This window comes from Thunnus albacares, chromosome 2 (assembly GCF_914725855.1).
Source record: "Thunnus albacares chromosome 2, fThuAlb1.1, whole genome shotgun sequence".
Classification (NCBI taxonomy): Eukaryota; Metazoa; Chordata; class Actinopteri; order Scombriformes; family Scombridae; genus Thunnus; species Thunnus albacares.
In genome coordinates, this window is record NC_058107.1 from 22,036,093 (window position 1) to 22,057,113 (window position 21,021).

A 21,021-nucleotide genomic window follows, 5' to 3' on the forward strand; every position below is an offset into this window, starting at 1 on the left:
CAAAGAGAAAGTAAGCGTTAAGATAAATCCACTTTTTAATCCCAAAAGTTTAAAAAACAAACTCTGAGCTCTCTCCAGATCAGAGCAGAATCCTGTGTGACTCCGGGTATTATTCCTCCAGAGGCTCCAGCTCTGCCCTCACCTCTCTCCTCAAGAGCTCCCCGGTGCTCTGTCGGCAAGCAGCGGCTCTGTCCATGCGCTCTGTCCAGTCCTCCACACACTCACATTCAGCACTGCGACATTGCTCATAGTATATCTGGACAATTTTTCGCACTGCATGCACAACAGTTCGCTCGTTCGCTGTAGCCTATGTGAGGAAGAAGTGTTAGGAAGAGGTGTAATGGTGTGTTCAGATCAAACACAAAGCAATTTTCGACTCATGTTACTTGTGTGAGTTTAACTGCTGAATCATTTGTGTTTATTTGCCCCAAACAGCCAAAGTACATTAGCTGTAGTAATGGAAGGCACCGACCTCGTCTGAAAGGGTGAGTCTGTGTGTTCAGGTCAGCCTCTGACTGAACTCACAACTCACCAAGAACTCTGGTTCTTTCTGTATGTCCTTCCAGTCTCTCTCATTTTCCCCTCTACTCTCCGTACGTTCATGAAGTACATTCATAAAGTGCCGTGATACACACACATTTTTTACTCAAGTTGAAACATTTTCAGCTTGCACGTAGACATATTCACATCATTTTGTGTTGCCCAGCGCAAATTCACATCTTTGGATGTAATCACACCATGCGAAAAATATGCTTCGCACTTGGTCTGAACACACCATAACTGTTACGCTTAGTTTGCCACATATCTTCTATTAGCTTTCCTGTATAAGTCTCCTTCCTACAAACATGAACACATGTCTTGCCCTACACCTCAGCTTGTTGAACGAGCCACCAAACAAACATTCACCAGAAAGACAGTGTACTGTTAACATTTAGCTGCTCAGCTGCAACACATGAAACAACATGGAAGCCTATACCTGCCAATATTACTTTGGTCCATTTATATGCTGGTGTGGTCCTTTCTCTTCAATACCGCCACTGACAACACACTGTCTGCCCATGGCTTGTGAGCTACAGCACAAGTTTGTTTACTTTTTCTCTCTTTACCCTGCCAGGGCTCAGCCTGTCAGCTGCTGTTAATCAAAGACTAGCACACTATTGTCAATAAAATTAAAAAAAAAATGTTGGCATTATTTTTGGACTGCAAAAAGGGATGACTAATTGTAATGTCAGTCGGGCTTTAAACAGTTCAGGGTGTGCTATTATGTGGTCAGCTGTGGGTTGACAATCAAAGTTCAAATGATGGTATACAAAAAAAAAAAAAAAAAAAAAGCAGCAAAGTGAGGTCAAAAAGGATGCGATGCAATTTGGTAGACGGTGAGCTAAAGTAATCATGTGTGTATGTGTGTGTCCGTATGTGTATAAAGGGTGAATGTCTTTGCACAAGCTCAGATTGGTTGACATTTTATCAGGAAAGCATTGGGATGCTTGTCACTCCGCTTTGAGGGACCATCTCTGATTAGTGTTAATGAAGAATTATGTCCCTGCCTCTCTCTCTCTCTGACTTTCTGCCTCTCTCTCTCTTTCTACATCTCTCTCTGTGGTTTTCTGTTAGTTGTTAATTAAATTTCAGCAGGGATGATTTGGCAGGAATACCCACTGGCTTTAAGGGTAAACAGCCTGGTGATAGAGAGAGAAAGAGAGTGATAGGTGACAGATGTGTGTGTGTTTGTGTGCGCGCATGTGTGGGGGTGTGTGCGAGTGGTGTTGGTGGGGGGTGATAATGAAGGATTTAAAAATTAGAATGAATGGGCTTGTGAAAGGAACGACAGGATTTCAGGCTCTACGCCCAAAATCATAGAGCCTGGTGAGAGCAAATCTGGATTGGTTCCCGGGAGACAACTGGCCTTCCTGTGATCCCAATCCCAATTAAATCTTGAATGTTTGTTGGATTGTTTGATGGAAGAGAGTTGTTTGTGTAGAGGTATTCTAAAGAGGATCTGATTAAACCGTCTATATGTATTTACTGCAGCAAGGGAAGGAGTAACTAAATAATAAAGTGATTGATGTCCTAGGTAAGGTATCAGAAGGTAGTTGTATTTTGTAGCTAAACTCAACATACTGTAAACACAGTACCTGTATATTGTGCCATGCACATTGATTAGCATATTGTAGTGATTAGCAATCATCATGTTCCTGCAGATGCCCCCTGGCTTACTCTAACCTTTCCATGATGAGCAGAGAAGAAAATCTCAGAGAGACTTACCTAGCTATCCCCACTTACATCATGTAATTCCCATATATGTAGTGGGGTTGTGTGTATTATGTGCATGTTATTGGTATGTTTGCATATGTAAGTGCTTGTGTAGTGCCCATGTTTTCTTATTTATGCCAGTGCTTGTATGTGTGCGTGTGTAAGTGGGATGCTTGGATGTTTGCTCACGATACATAAAAAGTGTCAAGTTGGTACCATTAGCATACATCAGTAATGGCAGCTCAAGAAAGTGTAGTGTAAGACGCCACACTACACAGACGCTGTATCAAGTAGGAACCACTCAGTAGCCTCAAATCACATCTGACCGAGCACTGAGCAGAGTTTCTTATTTCCATAGATGATGAAGCTTCATTCAGAGCTTCAGAGTTATAAATTAAATAACATGAATCAGTCTACTATTTTGTTTATACATTTAATCTAATCAAAAATGTGACTCTCTCAAAACTCTCACTAATCTCAATGTGGTTGAGATTAGTTTTCAGATCTACTCTAAATGTTTCCCAATGTGCTGCTTGTTTATTGCACGCAGTCTCGCTTGTTCCATTCTAAATAAACTATTTATTATACACCACTGTATAAGGATAATGAAGGTAAAAAGACAGCACACTTTAGTATAAAGAACATATAATTAAAAGAACCCAAGTATAACAATTAACATTGTCATGTTTTGTGACAAATGTACATGGTAGATTGTGTCAGACAGATTTAAACGTGACACGACACAGTGCCCCCTTTAAAAATAGACAGTGATGTAATCAAAGTGTGATTAAAGAGCATTTCTGTTCTTTTATCGTACAGCATAAAGTAATGTAGTTTGGTTCTGGCACTTATGAGTTTGTTTTGATGATTTATAGATCTAAATATGACTTATAAAATGTCATCAATTCCTTTACATGAAATGTAAGCATCGCCTTCCAAATCTAGACTCTCTCTCACTCTCTCTCTCTCTCGCTCTCTCTCTCTCTCTCTCTCTCCCTCCCTAACCCCCCCCCCCCCCCCCTTTTTCTCTCTGGCTCTCTCTCTATGTGCAGCAGCCATGACTAGTCGTTGATCCAGGTCATGCCCCTGTGTACTGCCATGTATCATACCAAGCACTGATACCTTATCAGCAGCCTTGCCTGCTCTCTTCTTACTCCCCTTATTCCTGCTCACTGATCTTCCTACAAGGTCTCCCAACATGCCCCATACTACAGCAGTGTGTTTTCGTTTATGCTGTAAAGTATCCAGTCTTAGCCCTCATTCCTGCCTTCTCTGTCAGACACCTTCTCTGATCCCGTCTGGTGGCGTTGTTAAACTCAACTCATGTTTTAAAATCAGATTTTTGCTTTTATTTACCATTTTCCTCCCATTTCTGCTCCCTCTCTTTCTCTCTTTCTTTCATTTCATCCCTAGCTGATCTACTGACAGCTCCTCCTGATTTGACAAATGCAGCTGCCATGTATCGTGGTCCAGTGTATGCCCTCCATGATGTGTCAGATAAAATCCCAATGACCAACTCTCCACTCTTAGACCCTCTCCCCAACTTGAAGATAAAAGTCTACAACTCCTCGGGTCTGGTCACACCACAGGATGATCTCGGAGGAGACTTTACATCGAAACTGTCACCCAAGGTAATGTCATGAATGTGTCCATCAGTATCTTTTATCCACTTCTATGATTCTGCTTCTACTTGAAAGTACAAAAGTGCAATCTAATGCAAACTGATACAAAACTTATACATTCTCAGTTTTTGTTGACATTGTCAGAAAGGTGATAATTGTACTTTATGTTCATTATTCAGGTCGTAGTGGGTGGTCATATTTTGGTCTCATATTTTGTCCACCCCATTAACATACATGAGGGTGGCAAAATATTAGGAACACGTTTCAATATAATGCAGTCCAGTAATACACCACCACCCACTATGACCTCAATAATAAACATAAAGTTGAATTATCAGCTTTCTGACAATCTCAACAAAAGCTGAAAAGGTATAAGCTTCATAAAAGTAGAATTTATGGCAGAGCTGTTGTATTGGATTGCATTAGATTGCACAAATATTCCTAATAAAGTGCCCGGTGAGTGTATTTTGCGAATACAAAAGCACAGCAGCTATGTATTCCCAGTCACATAAATACAAAACCAAATACCATTAGTATACATGCAGCTAAGTGCCCCAGTTTCCTCCCTCTGCTCTGTCAACTACATGGCCTGCATACCAGAGTCAGTTGTCACAAATACAGATGAAACTACTCGGCTTCATCGCGGCACCTGTCCTGAGGCAGCACTAGAGCTGAACTCAGTATCTTTGAGCTCTACAGATCAGTGGCACCTTTTGATGATTTCATCTGCTATTATTATTGTTTTCAATAATATTATTATAATACTATTACTATTGTTTTCTAATCACTGACATCGCCTTGCCAATTTGAGAATTTCTTTGAATTTGTTTAGTTTCAGTCCGTTTGTCCTCGACACACTGAATCAACCTCTTGTCTTCTTTGTTTGATGTGGGAGTAAACTACTGAATCTTAATTCCTTATTTTCCATCTCACTGTGGACATTTAGACCATGAAATGCAAAACAGGTCATATTTTACCACTTACCCTTAGGTGGTTTCTTATGTCTATTGTAAATTCGCTCTCTTTTCACCCATGACTAGCTTAGCCCTATGGCAGCGCTCCCAGGCAGATGCAAATCTTCCCTGTAGCAGTTTAGTTATTGGTTACCAAGAAAACATTCGAAGACAAAAAAAAAAAACGAAATCATTTTGATGAATGTGAATGCAGGAAAAATCTAGTGGAAAAAGTTTAAAGTTGGTAAGGTATAAGTTTAAATAACATGATAAAATGTTTTACATAGGGTATTGATATTGATCAGCCTGGTAAAAATAAAACTGACCTTTACAAGAAGAGGCTGGCCTTCAGTAAAACATATCTGGACCTCCATGAACCTTTGGTTTCATTAAAATATATTTACTGTATACCGTACTTAACATAACCTCTTTTAAAGGAAGTCCAACCTTCAAACTATGCCACATTGATTTTCTGCATATGCAGTAGGCGATATGAGGGCGGATGCTATCCCCCATGTTAGAAAAATGACCAAAATGCATCCCCCTTGTTAATCTGCCATCCCCTAGTAGCAGAGGGAGTGCAAGGGCAGAGGGGTTGTTTAGTTGACTAGAGTAAAAGAATAGGCCAACACAAAATATTTATATATAATATATAAATATATTTAACATATTTAGCCTTAAAGTAGTTCTATTAAATCGCAATTATAATATCAAGAATTAGGCTAGGCGTACATGATAATCGTGCACTCTTAACCCTAACCCTAATCCTAGCCCTCCCATTGGGCCATCTTCCCTGTTAAAAATTAACAAATCACCTACTGTGCATATGCATGTGTTCACTTCTTTCAGCTTCCTTAGTGCATGGGTGCCGTTCGATTTTATGCATTAGGGTGTACACAGTGTTATAACTATGATCAATGCCTGCTCTTGTTATAGGTCTAACAGGAAAAAAGTAGACTAATCAGCAGACTAATGTTACAGTTAAAATACATATCCACAATGCTACAGAAAATGAAGGGCTTGTTGCAATATGTGCTTGGCATCCATTCAAATTCTTCTGACGTTGTGTCATAGTTACAACAGTATGCATTTAAAATGTGGTGTTTCTAATGGGAATACCTCTGTGCTGCTGGATAACTGCATTTCTCAGCCAAACTAATGACTGACATTGATTCCTCAGTTTGTTTTATTTATCATTTAAGACCAGATGATCCAGTCTCTCCAGAAAAAGAATATGTCTAGTACAGTCTGTGACAGTCAGTGTTGTGTTGTGTGTATCTTTCTTTATACTACCACACTGACTGCTGTCTTTTGATTCCTAGATAACCCAGTCTCTGTTGGATAACAGCGACACCATGAACCTTCGCAACCAGAGCTTGGCCCGAACGCGTGACCCCTCGTGTACCGCTCATGGATCCTTCAACAACCAAGGAGGACATCTCATTGTACCCAACTCTGGTAAACTTTATATTCTACACACACCAACTCCTCATAAATCATAAATCTGGTTGCTGTATACTGATACAACAACCGTAGAGATTTTTTTTTAACTTCTTTCATAATGGGTTGGTGAATTATGTGAATATCCAAGAACTTTTTGGGATTTTGATGAGTATAAAAATGTTACTAATGGTAAGAATGACATTAAATATAATACTGTCAAGCAAGAAGTATTATGGACTTGAACAAGATCAAATACATTCCCTGTACTAGAAAACTAACCACATAAAGTAAATAAGAGTACTAGCACTACTGTACAGTCAACATGCTACACAAAACAACCTTGGGATGTTCTCTTGCTACCTAAATTCAAAAGAAAAAACTCTCAGTAGACTTATGTGAGGTTTTAAAAGCAGTGGGCAGGCAAGAGTAATGAATAATATAACCTGCTGGTAGGAAGCAACTCTCAGAAGCTATAAAACATTGCAGCACAATTCAATGGATAATATATTTAAGAGAAAGTTTTACACGGGTTGCCTTTAAAAAATATTATTCAATAATTAATCATAATGATAAAGTGATAATGGGTTGCATCAAATGATGAAACTGGTTATTTCTGCCTCCATCCATCTTGCCTACCCTGCCCTCCCTCCTGCAGGTGTGAGTTTGCTGGTTCCAGCGGGTGCTGTTCCTCAGGGTAGGGTATATGAGATGTATGTGACTGTGCACAGGAAGGACAGCTTGAGGTAAGTCTTGTCTCTCCCGTTTCCTCAGTTTTCTACTGTGTGGTTTTCTTCTCTCTGTATCTCCCCGCTGTCCCCATTTTCTCTTCATATCGGCATCTCTGTCTATGTTCTTTTTGTTTCTTTGTTTTTCTTTGTCTTTTCTTCTTTGTCTTTCTCCTGGCCAGTGGCTTCTCAAATCTGTTTGTATGGTTGTGTAGGGAGACTTTCACAGTTTGATATGGGTTTAGGATCCACAGCAAGGGATGAATCATTATTATTTATAGTGTGTAATTTATCCATGTACATCTTTTTTTCTGATTCAGTCAACAGAGGTTAGGTAATACCACAGAGTTCCTATATTAATACCAGAATTAAAATTCCTAAGTAGCAGAGTTGAGGAGATTATAGGTGAATCATTTACACATTAATTACCTACTTAACATTATAATCTGTATAGTAATCCACATAATTTACAAATGTAGAAAATGAAACACCCATTATTTTAAGATGTGTGAAATGTTGACTGCAGTGTGGCCAACAGAAATGTGTTTGTGCAATGTTATAAATCCCAAAAACAAACATAGCTTCTGAGAGCACATGCAAAAAGATCGCTGTTTCCACAGTAACTAACAGATTAGTGGCTATTTTTAGGATTACTGTTATCCTGTTACATGTACTATAATCCTCTATTCCCAAGCATTCCCAATGCATGAGTGAGGTAAAACTCTCTGTGGGACATGAGACACAAGGGAGAAAATTTCTATACTGCTGTTCTGTGAAACTTTCCTAGATGCAGTTTTGCAGAATTCTTCAGCACTCAATTTAAAAATTACCGGGCCTCACACCCTCCTGTAGTGTGGAAAAAAGTAAAAAAAAAAAAAAAAAACATACACAGATGCACACATGACCTCTGCATGAACTTTCAGATGGAAAAGGAATGTCAAAATATATATTTTTGTTCATTTTAGAGTGAGAGCGAAGATTTGATTCAACAGAATCAATATGTATCCTGATGATTTGCTTTGCCTTGTTTCTCACAGTCAACAAAATAATTTCCCCTTAAAGTTTATATTGGACACATGATGATTCTCAGTATGTCTGTCCTCTCTCTTTTTCCCATTTACACACCTAATCCATTCACAGCAATGGCAAGTGTTAAATTTGAGATACAGTATACCATACATCTGTAAAGCCTAAAATTCTCCAACTTACAGTACCTCTATAGTGGTATTTAGCAATGCAGATGCTTTTGGTTTTATTTGCCCTTTGGTTTGTGATTTTAAAAAATTAAACAGTAACATCCCTATTCAGAAGTGATGCCCCTTTTACACTGTATAATCCACAGAACACAGAAGTTTTCATGGGAGCTGTTTTTTCTGAAGAAAGTAGTTCAAATGAATACTGCTTGCAGAAAGGTTTGTGCATTATCCAATGAACATGGACACTGTTTCTAGAAGAATGTGTTCTTTTAAATATATATTTTTTAATGTTGTGAGAACCACAGACCAAATTCCATTTACCTTTATTGTATTGTGGATGGCGACAATGTTCAAAGATAGCAATCTCAAAAACTGGGCAAATAAAACTATCTGCATGTGTTTAGGGGTGTGCCCGAATACAAATACATTATTCGGCAAAGCACAAATAGTGGGGTTTTTTTATGAATATTTGTATCATACAAATATTTCAAAAATTATTTGTTTTCAGGAAGAAAAATAAACCACGTCAAATACCAGCGTGCAGGTCAGTTACATCACTATCTCAGTGTCTCTCCTCTGCTTCGCTGTGACGTCTATCAGTGGGTCTCAGTGAGGGGAGTCACATCCACCTGCTACATGACGCATATTTCCTAATTTGGACATAACTCCCAGAGTTGGGAGTGTTCCCCAGAGATAAAGCTGAGCTACTGACACACGCTTCATGAACAAGCTTCATGAACACTTATTGTAACACTTTAATTAAAATTAAAAGCGTAAAAAAATAAAAACTGGATTTTTAAGACTCTGTCCACTTTTATTCGAATACAAATACAAATACAAATAATTTTGCTGCCTCAACAAATACAGATACAAATATAAATAGTGGACTCTCTGCACATCCCTACATGTGTTGATACCACTAGGAGTAAGTGAGGAAATATTATTTTATTTTTTTATTATTGTAGTCATTTGTGTAAACTGACCCTTTAAAGCTTCAATAGGAGCTGAGTAATAGGACACTTGTTACAGTTTGAGTCACGTATTCTATGCCACGCATCTACTCTAACCTCTTTCCAGTCAATCGCAGTCAATAAGAATTAGGCCTCCTGCAATGTGCTACAGTATTTCTAAGAGTCACACCTCTTCCCTGTCCTTTGTCTTCATCTCAGTCAATAGCTGGCTAGCAAAAATCACATAGCTGCATTGACTTCCCTCAGCAACACTTGGCAAGCCAGAATCATGTGGTTTAGCTCATTAAAATCTAACTCTCAGATGTCCGTTTTGCCGCATACACAACTTAAAACATCACTTTCCTCTATTTGTGTATTAAAAGACAAATAACATTACACATCAATAACAGTAATTCATTAAGGGGTGACCCCTGCATTAGATAAGTCAAAGTGTGCTGGCACAGTTTGAGTCATACCTTCTTTATCTCTTTATAGTATGTTTCTCTTAGCTTCTCCTACCCATGTGAACCCTTCATGAGTCAATAATGAGCTTCAGCAGCTGAATCGATAATACTGCTAAGGATTAGTGCCCTCCTGACACAAGGTGGGCTAAAAAAAAAAATCACTGTTAAAATTTAGATCCATCTCCTCTATCCGTACGGGCTCTTTCCCAGTCTTTTGGCAACACAAGGAAGAAAAATGACTGGATAATGTATTACACAGGAGTACAGACAGTCACTCTCATATGTATTTTCATATTAAGGTATTGTTTAAGAATGTGGTTTTACTTCACTATTAACTCATGAAAGAAAAGGAATAAATTATAAATACTGATGGATATGATATGTACAATCTGACATTTGTACATTCGTTAGCAAATAAAATGGTTTCCAATAATTGAAATCACTGTAAAAAGCAGGAGAGCCTGGGACCAGTAGTCATTTTTTTCCGGCCATGAGCTGCAAACTACTGATTCCAGCTGAGGCCCGACTGAAGCCCTGCTGACTGCACTAATCATCCTCTGATTGAATTTGTGCTGCTCTGCTCTGATCTGTTTTGTTCTCTGATTTTCTCATCTACTCTAAGCTAGTCTATCCTACTCTAACCCAACTGTCCACCTGTTTTCTCTATTATGCCAGCCATGTTTTTCCATATATGAACATTATGAGACAATAACGCAACCAGAAATGAAATCAATACAGCTTTCTGCAGTTGATGCGCACACTAACTGGTAGCCAACAGTGCAGCCCTCCTGTCGCTCTATTCTAAAGAATCATTTCACCTCTCTGTTATCTGTCTTTTCCAGACCCCCGCTAGAGGACATTCAGACTGTGCTGAGCCCAGTGGTGAGTTGTGGACCTCCAGGAGCCCTGTTGACCAGACCAGTGATCCTCACCATCCACCACTGTGCTGACAACGTCCAGGAAGACTGGCTCATACAGCTGAAGAACCAACTGGCCATGGGAGAGTGGGAGGTGAGTGAGGGTGGACACCCTTTTGTGTTGGTATGTTGGTTGCTGTGTTGCTCTGTTTTTAGTGGGCTACAATGTGCCGCTTTTGAATCATAATTGCAATAATAGATAATAGAAATGCATCATACACATATACAGCAGCGTAATAATCCAAACATAAAAAGGCATGCGTACAAGAGCACAGATGATTCACACAAAATAGTTCCGCACCTGTATACAATCACAGCCAAATTGTTAATACACAGTCATGTACACAGGAAAACGCACACAGCATATAAATACATGTATACCCACTCACATTATTGTCTTTGCCCACAATAATAGTCTGCATTACACAGACACAGATGCAGTGAGGGAGGGAGAGGAAAAGAAAGAAAAGGAGAGAAAATTTGGTAAACATAAAGTGCCTACAGGCTAGTAGAAAAGCAGGGGGTTGAAGACTCCTATCAGAAGCAATTTGTTATGCTCCTGCCATCCTCCTCTTCTCTCATCTTTCTTCTTATGTTTCTATCCTTTTTTTTCCTACCCTTCTCTGTCTCCCTCCTCCCGTGTCTCTCAGCATGAAGTCTCTACCTCAGCAATCTGTTTGTGTGTGTGTGTGTGTGACCATGTATGTGTGCGTGCATGTGTGTATCCTTGTGTGTGGGTGTGGGTGATAAGGCTGTCTTGCAGCATCACTGTGTCTACAAGGCCCCTGTATGCTGTCTTCTGTTGCTTATCACAGCTCAACACAATGTCTCTGCACAATTAGCCATGCATAAGATTCTGTGCGTGTGTGTGTGTGAGAGAGAGAGAGAGAGAGAAAGAGAGCGAGAGGGAGAGAGGCAGAAGGGGTTGGGTGCAGAGTGGGAAAAGATGAGAAAAATGAAAAGTGGAATTTCATCAGAAGGTCGATTTGTTTTTCTCTTATTGCAGTAGAATGTCCATTTCCCATCAGAAAGTTTTCCTCCAAAACAGAGAGAGGAAGGTAATTTAATTCCCCTCACATCAGGGGGGAGCAGCCACGGTTGTGATTACCAGTAATAACAGATTCATACCATATTGCTTTCCTACCCATTTGTATTGATTCAGCTCATCTGTAGGAACACAACTCCACATGAGTTGTGATTCAAAACTCAATATTTGTATCACACATGTGCGTGTTGAACACAGATCCATGCCCCAGTACGTTTGTATCCGCAAACATGCACACATAATACTTCACAGTCATACGCACAAGCATGGATACGTGGACCATGAATTGAAGATTCAGTACCCCCTGTACTAAGAGGAAAACACTGTGAGCCTGTGCATCCTCCCTCGACCCAAAGAGCCATATGGATTTACTCAGGCTGTGTCAGAGAGCTGCAGAAATAATATGAGCAACAGCCAGCAGATAATCATAGTGAGATTGGACACACATCACAGACAACAGCTCTGAACAAGTGTTATCATTCTCCTAATGGACACCATGATTTCCTTTCAGGAGTCATATGTTCAACCAGACATTCATTTACATTTCAGTTCAGTGTCTCAACATGAATTGCATTCACAATCTGTTGAATCAAGAATTCAATAACTGGATTTCTAAGATAAATTACCAGTCTAACAACAGGAGTCACACACTGTTTATTGCATCATTAAAGAGATCCCAAAGGATTAAAACTCAACATTTATAGCCAGGTTTTATAGTTAGCACAGAACTACACACATCAGTACTGCCACTGCATTTTAAAAAATGCTGTTTATAGCCACAGAGGAATGCATCAGGTATAAACCACAACCCTGCTTACTCATGGGGTTGTTTGCGTTAGTGGAAAGGGCTCCGAAAGCAGGTCTGGTTGTGTTGTGTTAACAGACAGAATGTGGCATAATGCCCATGAATTCTTAAATAAAGCTGGTATTCAAATAATGGCCAGGTTTTAACAATAGTGGTCTGTATGAACAAATAAAGACTGTGCACAAACAAAAGGTGGATGAGGGAAAACTGGAATTTGGTTCACTTGGTTCTTTGGTTCTACTTTGCGTGGCATTTTTAGAAGCCGATAGTGATGTCATACTTGCCACTGAGTTGATTGGAGTTTCTCTTTAAAACATAAATATGTTTGAACATCACAGTTTGATAATTTATGACCGGTTCTACCTTTTTGTTAAGTTGCTGTTAATGAAGTTTCTGTAGATGTCTCACAATAAAAGCAACACAGGAAAGGGAGAGAATTGTTCACCTAAACCTGAGGAAGTGTGTGGAACAGATGGAGGAAATGTTGAGTTTGCATTGACAACAGCAACTTCTTCATAGCAAACAGGAGTACACCAGAAGACAGGCAGGCTACTTACTCAAATATAATGAAAAAATACTTCAGGATTCATTCTAAATAGAGACCTTGTTTTAGTCTGTCTTGAATAAATTCCCTGGATTTCTCTGCAGCTGGGATGAGTAAAGGGTAAATTCAGCTGTTTCAGAACTAACACCAGTCTCAGTCATCTATCATTAACTCAGCATGCTGGTGACAATCTGAAAGTAACTCATTTTTGTGTATGTCTGTTCATTATAGGATGTGGTGGTAGTGGGAGAGGAGAACTTCACCACCCCCTGTTACGTGCAGATGGATTCAGAGGCATGTCACATCCTAACAGAGACACTGGGGACTTACTGCCTGGTGGGCCAATCAGTCAGCACGGCAGCCGCCAAGAGGCTTAAACTGGCTGTTTTTGGACCCGTGTCCTGCACAACTTTGGACTATCACATCAGGGTCTATTGTCTGGATGACACACAGGATGCACTCAAGGTAAAGTATCTAATCAAACTAATGAACTCAAACCCATTATAACCTTTGTTGAGTTGCTTTTAAGGACGCAGTCAGTCCATGGAATTAATTTACATATAAATACTATAGACATACTGCATATATGTATGTACAGTACTATATACTCGGCTTTGCAAAGTTTCTACCAGTGTCTTGAACAACTCTTAGAGTAAGGAAGATGTGAGTATGATATTTTAGTTTGAGTGCTTTGTGGTGTTCTTTATTCCTATGAGGGATTTAGTTCTCTCTTGGACCACCCATACACAAACTCGTCCCTGTTCATTTGCATTTGAAGTGAAATATATTACAGCTTGAATAGAAATGATTGTCTAGAGTCATAAATAAAAGTTTCTTCACCTCTAGTCTTCTGGAAATGAGCTGAGAAGCGGTAAACAAAACAGGGTCAAGCAATGTCAAAATAGCGGATGCTTTAGAATTTAAACAAATTCAAAGCACTGGAGGGACCATCTGATACGGGAGATTAACATTGGTAATTTATGCATGCAATGATAAGTCAAGTGTCAGCGTGGCACACACGCACACAAGCACACAAGCATCAACACAAACTCAGGTTTAACATTTCAAACAAGCAATTGTAGCTTGAAAACAAAGTTCAGAGGTGGACTTTTTAATGATGGAGACTTTGTGTAGTATAATTGATCGGCTGGTGTTTCAAAGGGAAAGTCTCTGCTGTATGTCTACTGTAGAGCTGCCGCGTAGGAAGATGATGGGAAGGAAGAATTGATTATTTTGCAAAGGTTGTGGGAGGCATCATAAGTCATACAGATAACTTATTCTTCCATGAAAAAAATAACTGTGTGTGTGTTTGTGTGTTGATTTGTTCATGTAGGTGTATGTGTGCAGTTCATGTGCCTGTAAATATGTTGATGTTATCAGTATGTGTGTTTACTATTATGTGTCTGTAGGGTACAGATACTTACTTAGTACGCTCTTCGTATGGGCTTTGTTGACATACAGAAGTCAATTTGAAAAGGATGAGCAAAAATCCCTACAGGACAATGTGTGCAATGTATTATTGAAACAGCCGCTGCAACAGTAAAGTGAAAAGTGCTTCTTACTTTGGTTCACAAAATGGACAAAGACATGAAATGGACAATATCAGACAGATTCAATATCTTTTGAATCTGTCCTAAGTAATGTAGTTCTGTATTCTTTAAAACTATAGAGTACAAAATGAAAAGCTTTTTTGACATGCAAAAAGAAATTCAGCAAAGGAAAAGACAAAAAATGAGGTGCAGAATCTTAAATAATCACAATTCAGCTGTAAGTTATTTGCAGAAGAATTATGATGCATTGAGGTTGTTTTCCAAAGTCAGTAGGAGTCATTCAATTTTACAGTCTCACATTAAAGATATGCTTAATTTTCCCACAGCTCACAACAGCAGTACTTTGACTGGTGGTGCATTATTAATCAAGATTTTTATTGATCTTAATGTCTCTCTTCAGTTCAGTGCAGTTAGAAGAGCTAAGTTTTGCTTAAATCCAGGGAATACAACTTCTGAGATTTGTGACGATATCTTAATGAAAACTTTCATGTGTTTCAAGTGTTTCATGGTGCTGCACACTTCAAGGCAGGCAGTATTGTCTGCCTTAATTATGCAAGATAAATTAAAGGCTTTCTACAATTTCTAATGCTGTATGAAAAACAACTGGTTCAATGAGCAAGATAAAGCAGAAGCAAACTTGAAGAGGAGAGTTGAAGTAGTTATTGTTTGTTTGTGGGGTTTGTGTAGGAGGTACTTCAGATGGAGACCCAGATGGGAGGGAAGCTACTGGATGAGCCAAAGACTCTGAACTTTAAAGACAGCACACACAATCTGAGACTGTCAATCCATGATGTGCCACACACACACTGGAAGAGCAAACTCATCGCAAAGTATCAGGTGACTGCCACATACTTGCATACACACACACACACACACATCCATGTATACATATATTTAGCCAAACAAACTATCAGATAAACTATCAGAAAGCCTTTGTGTGAATGTACATAGTAAAGAGTAAAATATCTTCACAGTTATTCAGTTTGATGTATTGTCATGAATTATGAAAGCTACTTAAAAGCACCGCACTTGCTAAGCACCTCAAATGTCCTCAAGAGTTAAATGTTAGCAACAAAGTCCTTGTTTTACAGGGTACCGCTATTGATAGTTAGTTAGCTTTTATTCATATCTGAATCAAAGGCACAATTAGAATGTGTGTTTGACGCCTGAGGTAACCTATTTGAAAATTTGCTTTGCAGTAATATATGTATGCATTTTCTAGGAGATCCCATTCTACCAGGTGTGGAGCGGTAGTCAGAGAACTCTTCACTGTACCTTTACCCTGGAGAGACTGAGCTCAGCCACTACAGAGATCAGCTGCAAACTGTGTGTACGGCAGGTGGAAGGAGAAGGACAGATCTTTCAGCTCAGCAACACACTGGAGGAGGTAAGCTCACAGAAATTCTCGTGCACGCAGCAAAACATGCTAACACTGTTTATTGAGTACTGCCGGTATGTGAATGACTGCCGGAGACAACATTACCTCTCAATGGTCGAGGGCAGGATACTGAAGGATGCAGTGATACATACTAAAAAGAGCGCAGTCGGAGGGAGAGAGAGGTTCTTTCTGTATCTCTCTTCTAACTTGTAACTTCTACATTCCTGTACTAAAGGTCTTAAAGTCACTAAGTTTTTCCTCTATCTGTCAGACTGGCAGGGTTTCTGCTATGGTTCTGTGACTCTGTTCAATCATTCATACTGGGGCGAGAGGTCACATAACACGAGTAGAATAACTCTTCTTTGATTTTGCTGGGCCATGTAACCACAAAGTCACTGCATGTGTGTCTCTGTGTGTGTCTATGTCCGTGTGTGAGCCCTTTTGGTCGAAGGTCAGACAATTCTTTTGTAATGTCACTCCTTTGAATCTCCCTCGGTGTTCATGGGTGATAGCATCGCACTACAGAATCTTTTAACCCTTGTTTAACCAGGTAAGTTGACTAAGAGGAGGAGTAGGGGCTAGATGCTGCAGTGGATGTACTCATTCAGTATTGGCCACAGAGCAGAATGAGAATGACAAAGTCTTTAACTATACAAAAATTGTATCTTGTAGAGTTTAAGATGCTGCTCTTTTGAGTTGTATAATACGGATGGATAAGCTCCTTCAGATGCACTATTAAGGGGGTCCTCTGACATAAAAAACATGAAAATTAACAATTTAATATATACATAAATAGATCATAATAATAATAATAATAATAATAAATCAACAGAACACACACACACAAACAGGGCTCTCACAAAATCCTAAACCTCCATATCTCTCTTACGACCATCATCTGCACAAGACTAACAAGAAAAACTAAAAAAAAAAAGAAGAAAAGAAAAGAAAGTAAATAAAATTGTCAAACTCTAGAATGAAAAGAAATAATGGGTCTGACCGAGTCAGGCAAACAGTCTGATGGTGCTTTAAATTTAGAAGCACGTCTCCCTTTCTTTTGAGATTATAGGCACAAAAAAAGAAAGGGTGTTGAGTGTGTCTAAGTGAGAGTGATTATCTAAATGGAACTAGAAACTGTTTTAAGTATGAAAGATAGTTAAATTGAATACATTTAAAAACTAAAAGCAACCAATGAAGATATAGGGGATTTTTGAGGCTGATACTGATATTGATGTTTCATTGTAAAAAAAATCTGATTATAATGTATCTCAGGTAATGGATCAGTTCACATATACTCCTATACCTTAAATCACCTGATATATTGTCCTGGTTAATTTTTAATTCAATGATATTGCTGTTCCCATGTATATGCAATTAGGCGTATTTAGTTCAGACCACTAAATTGCAATATAGCCATGTTTGTGGTTAGTTGGTACATATTATATAATGTTTTCTCCCCAAGTCTAAAGGGGGTTGGAGTAATTTGTGAACAAATACAATGACTCGCCTATCAATTCTTATTGATAACTTGCCCGTAAAGTGTACATCCAGTTAAAGTTGTGATGATTTAACTTGATGATTGTCTTTTTGCTAATGCAGTTATTAAATTGTCAGAGGTGCAAAATCACACAGTGAAAGAAAGCATAATAGAAATGTAAACTAATGTGCATCTCTACTCACTTCATCATGCCCTCTGCCTTCAGACAAACAAAAATCCTCCGCTTTGCCTTCCCTAAACTTATTTAGGAGCAAAGCAGTAGCTGTGCAACAGGGGCGCAGTGGAAATGACACTTTTGTCACAGCATTATTAAGTATTTTGTCAAGTTGTAATACATTTTAAATAGTCCATACCTAGTCTTGCAAAATAATTACTGTGATCACATGGGATGTTTGGCAAGTAGGGTAATTAGAGCTGAATAGCTAAAGCAATATTCAGTGAGTCTCTTTGTGCATGCATTAAATAAAAAGCTGTAGACCTTCAATCAGCCAGCAGTGTCCTACATGTTGAACAATGGAAAGTAAAGCAGGTTTAAAGCATTTATTATGTCAACAAAGAAATGGAGATGTTCCTTTGCATCAATCATTCAATCTCCAGCAGCAGAGAGCTTTCTGCTGTAAATTGGGGCTAAGTAGATGCAGTAAATAGTAATCATTCACATCAACAGTGGCAGTTGTTGTTTCTCTCTGCCAAGCCACATTCATTAGACCGCTGCCTCCTAGCAGCCCAGGAGTGGCAGATTAATGGGATGAAGGTTTAGAAAGAGAAAGTGACAGAGATCGGCGGTGAGAGGAGAGAGAGTGCTTGGAAGCAGATTTTTGTGTTTGTTTCTCACTTGTATTAATTGGGAAACTCTGTAACTGGTCACACCAAAGGCAAGCAGCATAGAGAGATGTGCAGAATCTTTGCCAGAAGGGCCAAGGCAGAGTCGTATTTGAGTAGAAATAGGATTGATTCAACTTCATGGTGTCACCACATAGATGCACATTATGATTCTTTCTTAAAGGTAAAATATCTATTAAGAGATTTCAGCATATAGTCCAAGTCCATCCCTCTTGTCTTCTGTGTTAACTGCAGAAGTTACAGTATGCTTAGTTTGATTTACAGAACAGAGACCTAATGTCTCCATGAATTCAACTTTTGCAGAAAGATGACGTATTTCTTTCTGTCTTTCCAGGAGGTCCAGTGCATAGACACATCCCTGATGGACCCTGCCAGTAATATCACGACCTTAGTGGGGCCCAATGCCTTTCGCATTCCTTTATCCATCAGACAGAAGCTGTGCGGCAGTTTGGATGCACCACAGACCAGAGGCAACGACTGGAGGATGCTGGCCCACAAACTCAACCTTGACAGGTGACACACACATACATTTTTGTCATTAATTTGAGAGTGCTTCTCTTAGTCATTTGATTTAGAGTATAATTTAGTCACAAAACACTCTTCTCAAATAGGATTGTGGCTCATCCAGTTGGCCTGTCTCACCACTTCAGAAGAAAAACTGAGTCGATTTCTGTGAATTCAAATGTGATGAGTCCTGGCACATTAAGATGGTGTCTTAATCTTCTTCTTACAAAAGAAAAATACAATAACACATACAAAGAAACACATTACTCTGATGGGATTATAGAAGATGCATAATCATGTTCACTACTAATAATGTGAAAAATCAGTTAATTGTACCTTTTTTTTATATTTTTTTCTGTAAAGGAATTCCATGAACACATTTCAGTATTAAGAATCTGCATCCCTGTAGATTTTGAGTAAAATATAATATAGCTGGACTCCCATGCACCTAAATTGTAACAATTCAATTTTCTGTTTGCGTCTGACTCACAGGTAACATCCTTAGTATCTCTATCCCCAGATGTGTGTCTCAATGATTCAGTCTGGAGGTTCATTTACCAGCAGCTACCGAAACAGAGGCAGATATTGAGAGGATAATTGGGCACAAGTGCACCTCGTTGTCCCAACAGGCAGCCAGCTCATGATGTAGTCTGTTAATTTGGGCACCAAATATTCCTGATCAGTGGGTGAAAATGGACAGGCACTGTAGCCAAATTGTTGTTTACTTCCACATTTCCACTAAAAGCTACTCTTCAAAATTAGAATAATAAAATGTTCTAACAAGGAAATACCATCTTTTATCCTCTCTGCTCTTGTAACTGCCACGTCATCATGTCTGTTCTTACTTCAAAATATGACTCAGGCTTTGCCATCATAGCCCTCTCTCCTCAACTTTTGTATTCATATATACACAAGCTGTACCCACTTTCACACAGATACAAACACATATAATTGTGAACTTTTTGGTCTATTGTACTGAGACAAATTGTAAATGGCATTGGTGGAAAGTCACCCACAACACACACACACACACACACACACACACACACACACACACACACACACACACACACACATATAAAGGGGGCTCTCAGCTATTGAGTTCTCTGAACAACAGTCTGAGACAGAAAGTGAAAAAGGAAGAAACAAAGTAAGGAAGAAAGTCATGAAAATAGTTTTGTTAAATGTTTTCAGTAAAAGAAAATAAGAAAAATAAAAGAGAAACTGCAGGAGGAGAATGTGACAGAAAGGAGCAGACAAGTGATGTACATGTCTGTGGTTGTGTTTGCAGTACCAGAGTGTGCCAACAGTACAATCACAGGATTTACAGGGGAACAGAATGTCTCATTTTTATCCCCATGGGACTCAAATCTGATGGCTTTTCCACATTAAAGCAGCATTGAGATCTTTGTCACAGATGGCTCAGCATCAGACTTGTCCTCAGCAACCATTGTGTACTTGACTCTCAACAGCTTTAGTATTTACCATTGCTATAAAAACTATTCTCCCTGTGGACTTGTTGGCACATTTTTTTGCAGTTTCAAAATGTCTTCCTTTTAAAAAAAAAAAAAAAAATGTTTCCAACCCTTCACAATGGCAACATTTCTAGACTGCTTCACCCATTACATTTTATATGATGAGTTGTTGAGGATTTAATCCAGGGTTTATACGTGGTTATCAGTCTTGGTATATTCAACTCAGCTCAACTTTATTTATATAGCACTTCGCACACAACACAGTTGATCCAAAGGGCTTTACAGCACACACAGAGGAAAACAAAACCAAAAGGAAACAAACACAATAGAAAAGAAGAAAAATGAGAGTGATAATGATAATAATAATGGTAGTAAAGGAAGACGGTCACACAGAGTCCATAGTCCAACACAGACCTACAGAGACTTCAGGAGAAATACCTGAGCTGGTTAAGTTAGGCACAGTTAAAGGCTAATGAGTAAAAGTGCATTTTAAGATGACTGTAAAATCTCAATAGTGGGTGAATATGGGATGGAATTCCATAGTTTTGGGGCAGTAATAGAGAAAATCCTGTCCCCCATAACACTTAATCCTGGATCTTACGACAGACAGAAGTGTTTGGTCAGACGATCTCAGTTCTCTGACAGAGTGATATAGGGACAATGTAAGAAGGGGCGAAACCATTTAACACCTTGTAGACAGACATCAGGATTTTAAAATCGATTCAGTAGCTAACTGGCAGCCAGTGTAGAGAGGCAACAATGGGACTAATATGCTCCCTCTTCTTTGACTTTGTCAAAACTCTTTCTGCTACATTCTGATCTAGTTGGAGATGAGATAAACAAGACTGAATGATAC

At 39.0% G+C, this 21,021-nt stretch overlaps 1 protein-coding gene across 3 annotated transcripts in view; it reads left to right on the top strand.

The window, feature by feature from the left end:
• The window catches only part of unc5ca (unc-5 netrin receptor Ca), a 213,366-nt gene that overhangs the window by 183,309 nt on the left and 9,036 nt on the right, over window positions 1-21,021 (top strand). For 2 of the 3 annotated variants that reach the window (XM_044373067.1, XM_044373075.1), the window contains 8 exons: window positions 3,667-3,884; window positions 6,151-6,286; window positions 6,927-7,014; window positions 10,449-10,617; window positions 13,149-13,382; window positions 15,155-15,304; window positions 15,690-15,854; window positions 18,521-18,699. In XM_044373067.1, coding sequence (XP_044229002.1) covers window positions 3,667-3,884; window positions 6,151-6,286; window positions 6,927-7,014; window positions 10,449-10,617; window positions 13,149-13,382; window positions 15,155-15,304; window positions 15,690-15,854; window positions 18,521-18,699 — 1,339 coding nt within the window. The remainder of the gene's footprint in view (window positions 1-3,666; window positions 3,885-6,150; window positions 6,287-6,926; window positions 7,015-10,448; window positions 10,618-13,148; window positions 13,383-15,154; window positions 15,305-15,689; window positions 15,855-18,520; window positions 18,700-21,021) is intronic. The other variant, XM_044373084.1, reaches the window with a different exon arrangement.